General features: G+C 52.1%; 2 protein-coding genes across 4 annotated transcripts in view; both read left to right on the top strand.

Annotated features, from left to right (window-relative positions):
* The window catches only part of Fbxo24 (F-box protein 24), a 9,625-nt gene extending 5,069 nt beyond the window's left edge, over window positions 1-4,556 (top strand). For 2 of the 3 annotated variants that reach the window (XM_048790005.1, XM_015491500.1), the window contains exons 6-10: window positions 332-490; window positions 756-877; window positions 1,124-1,255; window positions 3,476-3,646; window positions 3,967-4,556. In XM_048790005.1, the coding sequence (XP_048645962.1) occupies window positions 332-490; window positions 756-877; window positions 1,124-1,255; window positions 3,476-3,646; window positions 3,967-4,329 (947 nt within the window). In that variant the 3' untranslated portion in view covers window positions 4,330-4,556. The remainder of the gene's footprint in view (window positions 1-331; window positions 491-755; window positions 878-1,123; window positions 1,256-3,475; window positions 3,647-3,966) is intronic. The other variant, XM_048790006.1, reaches the window with a different exon arrangement.
* Window positions 4,557-4,689: 133 nt separating this feature from the next.
* Pcolce (procollagen C-endopeptidase enhancer) overlaps window positions 4,690-7,540 on the top strand; it is a 5,646-nt gene continuing 2,795 nt past the window's right edge. Inside the window, exons 1-3 of the mRNA XM_015491490.2 lie at window positions 4,690-5,686; window positions 6,484-6,592; window positions 7,104-7,362. Of these exons, the coding sequence (XP_015346976.1) occupies window positions 5,583-5,686; window positions 6,484-6,592; window positions 7,104-7,362 (472 nt within the window). The 5' untranslated portion in view covers window positions 4,690-5,582. The remainder of the gene's footprint in view (window positions 5,687-6,483; window positions 6,593-7,103; window positions 7,363-7,540) is intronic.

Raw genomic sequence — 7,540 nt, 5'->3', positions numbered from 1 at the left:
ATATATATATATATATATATGCACACATATATACACATATATATGTATATATATGTATACATATATATGTGTATATATATATATATATAATGTATTTATGTTTATTTATTATTTTTTTATGTGGTGTTGAGGATCAAACCCAGGGCCTCGCCCATGCTAGGCGAGCGCTGTACCGCTGAGCCACAACCCCAACCCCATGTCTATCTTTTTTTCTCCAACCCCATTCTAGGGCAGTAAATGTTTCACCCTGCATGGCTTAAGGAGTCCATTGAGCATTGATTTGGATATTGATATGCCCCCCCATAATTGTATGACTACCCTCATTCCCCAGAGGAAGGAAAGATCTACTCTTTGGTAGTGAATGAGACCCAGCTGGACCAGCCACGCTCCTACACAGTTCAGCTGGCCCTCAGGAAAGTGTCCCGTTGCCTGCCTCACCTGCGTGTGACCTGCATGGCTTCCAACCAGAGCAGTACCCTCTACATCACGGGTAAGAAGCATCTCACTTCCTTTCAAGATCCCAACCTTTAATAGCCCTTCCAAATGCTGACACCCCTAACCCTTATTTCAGCTCTGTGACATAAACCCCTTAGGGCATCCTAGTGAAAAGATGTCTAGGTTCCTAGGCATCAGAGCTGATGCATTTCTAGTGGGTATGAGACTCCCTGGATCTTACAGTTTTCATCCCAGGTGGGGGCTTATCCCTAGGAAACGGGTGCCCAAAGCTGCTGAGCTGAGGGCTCCCGACCCCCCAGACCAGGGGGGAGTGTATTTTGAGGTGCATACCCCAGGGGTGTATCGTGATCTCTTTGGGACCCTTCAAGCCTTTGACCCCTTGGACCAGCAGATGCCACTCGCTCTCTCACTGCCTGCCAAGGTAGGATCTGGAGGGATGGGGCAGACCAGAGGGATGGGGCTTTAGGGATTGGAAGACACCAAGGGCCTGAAATATGGACAGAAATTAAATGATTGATCAGAGAGGGGCAGGGGACTCAAGGAGTGGGGTAACATAGAGGGCAAGGCCAAAAGAGATGAGCTTGGGGGATGGCAGGTTAGCAGTTGAGCTCATGGTTCCTCTGGAGGGAGCCCAAGGCCCACCTGCTCTTTTTCTCTCATATCCTAGATCCTATTCTGTGCTCTTGGCTACAATCACCTTGGCCTGGTGGATGAATTTGGCCGAATCTTTATGCAGGGAAATAACAGATATGGGCAATTGGGAACAGGGGACAAAATGGATCGAGGGGAACCCACACAGGTAAGATCGTTCCCCAGTAATTTTCATCCCAGTCCTCTTCCCTCCAATTCCCTAACCCCTGCATCTATCCACTTCTCCAATTTCCACAGAATTCACTTTCTCCTCCCCAGGAAAGTTAAGCCAATCATTAGGGTAATGCCTGTGATATTGTTGTGTAAGCTTAACCAGGGTTGGTACTAGGATGTCCATTCTGTGTGGTGCATGCTGTCACTGTAATGGGAATTTGGTGAAGGTGTGGGCTGGGGGACCTGGGTGGGCTAGGGTAACTAGAAGAAGTGAAATGCCAGCAGAGTCTTGTGGATTAGATAGGGTTCAGGTGGGGATAGGGAAAGGTAGTTTTTGTTCTGAGGATGGGGACAGGGTTGAAGCTTGCACATACCTGAGACCGTTGAAAGACTGGCCTGATTAAAGGGAGGGTATGTTGGAAATCAGTGAGAATATGAGGTGTGGTATCAGTATAGTTGCAAGCCTGGTAGACATGGGAAAGAATCATCGCAGGTTCTGGAACAGAAGGTGGCCACCAAGGGGTGGCCAAACTGGTCAGCTGACCATAGTGCAATGGAGCTCCAGAGCAGGCAGCCTCCCAGGAAGCTGGTAAGGGAAAGCAGTGCCTGAGACAAGGACCTGGGCTGGCTGGCACGTGGCAGTGAAAATGAAAAGGAATGGGTGGGTATAGGAGATGTTTTAGAAGAAATAAACAGGCCCTTGAAACTGATTACTGCTTTGAGGAAAGAGTGTGAATTTAGCCTTTTTTCTGTGAGAGGAAAGCATTAAGTTGGAAATATCTAGCTGGCTATAAGATTCTACATTGAAACAAGGTTGAAATGACAAAAGCAAATGTGGGCAGTAATCACAATAATAGGCAGGGAAATGAAGAAAAGAACAGGAGGCATGCCCCTCTAGTGCCACACCCCAAAAGTCATGAGAGCAGAAAGTTTCTTTTCAAATGAAGTACATGAGAAGGGTGGTAATGGTTACAGTGTGGCAATATAGGAACACATTTACTGACATGGAAAGATGGTTGTTCCATATTTTTAGGTAGAAAAAAAAACCTGAAGAGTTGGGTATGGTGACACATACCTGTAATACCATGAGGCTGAGGCAGGAGGATAACAAGCTCAAGGATAGCAGGGGAAATTCAGTGAGAACCTGTCTCAAAATAGAAAGGGCTGGAGATATAGCTCAGTGGTAAAGCACTTATCTAGCATGTGTAGGCCCTGGTTTCAATCCCCAGTACCACAAAACATTTAAAATAAAATCTTTATGATACTGATTATATCGTACAATCCCATTTTTGTTCAAAAATATGTAATTTATGTGTATTTGTTCAGTCAGAAATGAAGAATATTCAGCAGATGCTAATAGTTGGTAGTGGGATTTCCAGTGATTTTAAAATTTTTGCTTGCCAATACATTGTCATTTTTCCTTTAGTGACCCTAAATTACTTACTCGTATCTTTGGAATTAAAGTTCTAATAGTCTCAGGAGAATGAACATATGAGAAGTCCTGGGATTTAGCAGCTGGGAGACTAAATGCCTTTGGAAAGAACATGTCAGTAGTCATAGGAAGAGAAGCCAGATCAAAAGGAGGTTCAGGAAAGACTAGCCATGGTAAGGAACAGGAACGGTCAACCTCAGACTGGTCACATAACCAATTCTACAAGGGGGGGGGTTGCGATGCAACAGAAATCAGGTGGTCTTTTTTCAAAATAGTGTGGCCACTTTTGAAGATAATGATGGGACAAATTGAAAATGCTAGAGACCAGGAGGGATAGTAGAAGGAATGTCTCCTTGGGGCTAATATGGAATTGCCCAGGGAGGGAGAGGAGGCTTCAACTCTGAAAGAGGAAGGCTAGTCCCCACTGAGGCTACAAGGCTGGATGGCACAGACCTGCGGCCTGAAAATGAGGGAGTAGAGTAGATAGCAGGCCCCAGCCTCAGACAAGAGCTTTTTTTCTAGGGAGCAAAGATGAGGTACCCACAGAAGTACCAGACACCCCATATGGTTAGATTGTTGGAGGCATACAGGGGTACCAAGAAGGGACAGATTACTGCTATTCTGCATTTGGCAGTGCAGACCTCTTGGAGGAGGAGAGCAGACTCCCATTTCTTCCCTCCCTTAATTACATTCAGCCCTGAGCCTCCTAGTTAACCTTCTCTGATCTGGGCTCCCCAGCCCCCTGAGGTTCCCCCATCAAGGACCCTGGCCATGTGTCTTTAGGTACATTATCTGCAATGCCCCATTGCCCTGTGGTGCGGCCTCAACCATTCCCTGGTGCTGAGCCAGGGCTCGGACTTCAGCAAGGAACTTCTGGGCTGCGGCTGTGGGGCTGGAGGCCGCCTCCCCGGCTGGCCTAAGGGGAGTGCCTCCTTCGTCAAGCTCCACGTCAAGGTCAGAGCAGAGTGAGGCAATGGGCAACCAGCGGGGGCAAGAGTAATAGAGCCAGGTAGCCCATAGGACTATAGCTGGGACCCCTACAGGGACCCAGTGGTCCCATTTCCTAAGCACCTTCCAACTCCCTTTCCAGCCACTCCATGGCTCTCTCCCTTAGCAGACCCTGCTGGCCTTGTCCAACCTTGCATACCTTGGCAGAGAGCCAGCTGTAGCTCACTTGCTGGCTCAGGGCTGGTCTGAGAGGGTGAATATAACAGTGGATTAGCCCAGCTTTCTAGGAGCCAGGAGCATAACCCACACCCCTTCTTTCCTCCTAGGTTCCTTTGTGTGCCTGTTCCCTCTGCTCCACCAGAGAGTGCCTCTACATGCTGTCTAGCCATGACATCGAGCACTACCCTGCCTATAGGGACCTGCCAGCCAGCAGGGTGGTGGGGAGCCCTGAACCCAGCCTGGGGACTGGAGGCCCCCAGGACCCTGGGGGGGCAGCCCGGGCCTGTGAGGAGTACCTCAGCCAGATCCACAGTTGCCCCACCTTACAGGACCGCATGGAGAAGATGAAGGAGATCGTGGGCTGGATGCCCTTGATGGCCGCACAGAAGGATTTCTTCTGGGAGGCCCTAGACATGCTGCAGAGGGCTGCTGGTGGTGTTGGCCCAGGCCCATCAACCCCTGAGAGCTGATTCCCCTCTCCCAACCTCACCCCTGGAGGGAGTCTGGCCCTGGGCCAGGGGCTAAGGAGAGATGGAGTGGTGGCAGTGAACACTGTGTGCATGTGGGGATGGGTCACAGGGGGTAGGGCAGGGAACTCTTTTGTAAAATGTTCAGGGGGCTGCCCAGGAGGGGCCTCCAGTCTGACTATCATGGACAAGAGATTTGATGGACAAATAGAATAAAAGGCTGAAGCGAGGCCCCGTTTGGAACCCTGGAGCCTGGGGGGGATTGGGCAAAGGATGGGGACAGTGCCCACCCAGTGGATAAAGGAGGGAAGGAGCAGCTCAAGCTCTGTTGCTTAAGAGCTGATGGCACCTGAGTCCTCGGCTTTACTCTCAAGACTTCACCAGGTCTTTTTGACTTTGAAGCCCTGGCCCCACTTTCAGGAACAACTCAGTCAACATACACTGCTTAGTCCCCCAGTTTGGATCCTCTCTACAGGTGTTTTCTCCATCCTTAGGGGCCACTTCTGACTCTGTAAAGCTCCCTTACCCCCATGGCCCTAGTTCCAGGGAAGTCAGTCCCCTCCTCTCTCGCTCCTGTTTTATTCCCAGGCCTGGTCTCCTGTATCCTTTCTTTGCCTTATTTACTACTCTTTCCCTTCTTTCCTTAGTAAGAGGGACACTCCATGCCTCCAACTCTCTTGTACCTCAGTTATTTGAAGAGAGAATGGGTGTGCAGAATTCTTCTATAGATATAGAAGATATAGAGATAGAGGGAAGGCCATAGAAATGTGTGGTAGAAAGCTGGCTAGGGCTGAGGGTGGCCAAGAGGCTAGAGAAATTATTTGGGTGGAAGACACAGGAAGAACTCATCTGGGTTCTGAGGAAGCAGGGTGTGTGGTGGGGAAGTATGGAACAGAGCCCCAGGAAGGTCCAGAGCTGCGCTTTCAAGGTACTCTGACATGGGACAGAGTGGGGTTCCAGATGACATTACTTCATGCATGGATGATACTCCCTCTGCCCCTCATTGCTCCACCTCCTCCTTAGGTCATGATGTATACTAGACCTAGAGAGGCCCCAGGACTCACCACTGTCCCAGCTGTCTCCCTGTCCCGCCTTCCTGCCTCCCGCCCCGCTGGCCAGTCCCCACGCCCACACACCCGGTGCTGCCTCATCTGGCACTGATTATCCTGCTGCCGCCGCTGCTGCTGTTGCTGCTTCTGCTGCTGCTGAACTCAGCTGCTGCCTCCGGCTGAGGACCCCAGCACACTCCCCCCACCATGCTGTCTGCTGCCCCAGCCTCCCTTCTGGGGCCCCTACTTACGGCCTGGGCCCTGCTGCCCTTCTTGCCTCTTGCCCAGGGCCAGACCCCCAACTACACCAGGTAGGTCATCTTCCAGATGGCTGGATTGAGCTTCAAAACCCTGACTCCTCTGGGGGTGCGGAGGCACGGTAATGCCTGTGAGTCTCTTGGGTTCTTCTGCTAACAGCCCCCCAGGTTTCCCACCACCACCACCCTATGCCTAAGTCCTCCCCCTCTGCTGCAGGAGCAGTCTTCCACTCCTTCACCCTCCTAAGTCTCCCCCACCAGCCAGACCCATGGCCCCCCATGAAGCTTGAAGTCAGAGCCAAGACCCCAACTTGCCTGGTAGCTGACATCTGGATTCCAGAAAGGAATCAGATTGTGGGGGGTTGAGGGGGTAATGAGCAGAGACTTGGGTGTCAGATACTTCTAGCCAGCAGAACAGGAGCAGGGCAAAGGTGGGAGCCCAGGGAGCCTGGTCTCCAGGTCCAACTGGAGGGCCTTTGCCTGCTGCCACTCCCGGCATCTCTCCGCCCCCTCCCCCCTACAGCCTCGTGGCTTGTCCACATCTGGAAGTAGTTAGGCGGCTCCTGTCCCGGATTGCCAGGCAGGGTAAGGGGGGAGAGTAGTGAGGAAGGGAGGCTGAGAAGGATTCCGGGAATTCCTGTTGGGGTGGGGGTGGGGCCTCTGGGGGGTTGGAGGGATGGTCCAGTTGCTGTTCCCACTTTTTTCTCATGTCTGCAGGAATCAGGAGTAGCAAGTCAGCCTGCTGAGGCTTCCTCAGGGTCCCTTTGGCCTCCCTCATCACCCATCCTCCCATTATTAACCCATCCCTATCTCAACTACTTCCCACTCCTGACACCTCTTCTGTTCTCCAGACCTGTGTTCCTGTGCGGAGGGGATGTGACTGGGGAATCGGGTTACGTGGCAAGTGAGGGCTTTCCCAACCTCTACCCCGCCAATAAGGAGTGCATCTGGACAATAACGGTGAGAAAGCCCTTCTGATCACTGTCCCCTTATCAAAGTCTCCCAGACAAGAAGTGCCCCCTGCCAAGCACCACCTTCCAAGCGCTGCTCTCCCTCTGCTCACTGAGGGCATCTAGTCCTTACAATAACAAGTGCCCTGCACTTTATTTATTTTAGTTGTAAACAACATGCCGCCTTTTTTTTTTAATGTGGTGCTAAGGATCAAACCCAGTTCCTCACATGTGCTAAACAAGCGCTCTGCCTCTGAGCTACAGCCCCAGCCCCTGCACTTTAATTCTTAATTCATATCTCGAATCCTGATTCCCTACTCCCAACTTCCTTTCTGTCTATGCTAATATCTCCTGAGACCATAGGCTGTTGCAGAGCCCAGACCCTTTGCTCTGCACCTGAATGAGGTCCCTTCTAGTCCAGGCCATTTCAGTAGAAAATGCTTGTGGAAGGGGAGATGCCCTCTGTCAGGGTTGTGTGTAGTCTGACTCTGTGGGTCCCCTGCCTCCGGCGCCACCATCAGGTCCCTGAGGGCCAGACTGTGTCTCTCTCCTTCCGAGTCTTCGACCTGGAGCTGCACCCCTCCTGCCGTTATGATGCTCTGGAGGTCTTTGCTGGATCTGGAACCTCTGGCCAGCGGCTTGGACGCTTCTGCGGGACCTTCAGGCCAGCGCCCCTAGTCGCCCCCGGCAACCAGGTCACCCTGAGGATGACAGCCGACGAGGGCACAGGAGGACGAGGCTTCCTGCTCTGGTACAGCGGGCGGGCCACCTCCGGCACCGGTGAGCCTCCCTCACCTCCGCCTCCCCCTCCTGGCCCCGCCCCGTGCAGGTCCCGCCCCAGCCCTAACCTCAACCCCCAGAGGACCCTGCGCCTTGAGCCTAGGGCCACCAGTACTCTCTTGCCCTTTCTCCTCACTAACCGCCCCTTCAGTCCCTCCTCCCGGTCTTCTCTCCCCCT

The sequence above is a fragment of the Marmota marmota genome, unplaced genomic scaffold (genome assembly GCF_001458135.2).
Source record: "Marmota marmota marmota unplaced genomic scaffold, marMar, whole genome shotgun sequence".
Taxonomy (NCBI): Eukaryota; Metazoa; Chordata; class Mammalia; order Rodentia; family Sciuridae; genus Marmota; species Marmota marmota.
This window is presented reverse-complemented; position numbering and strand designations above follow the sequence as displayed.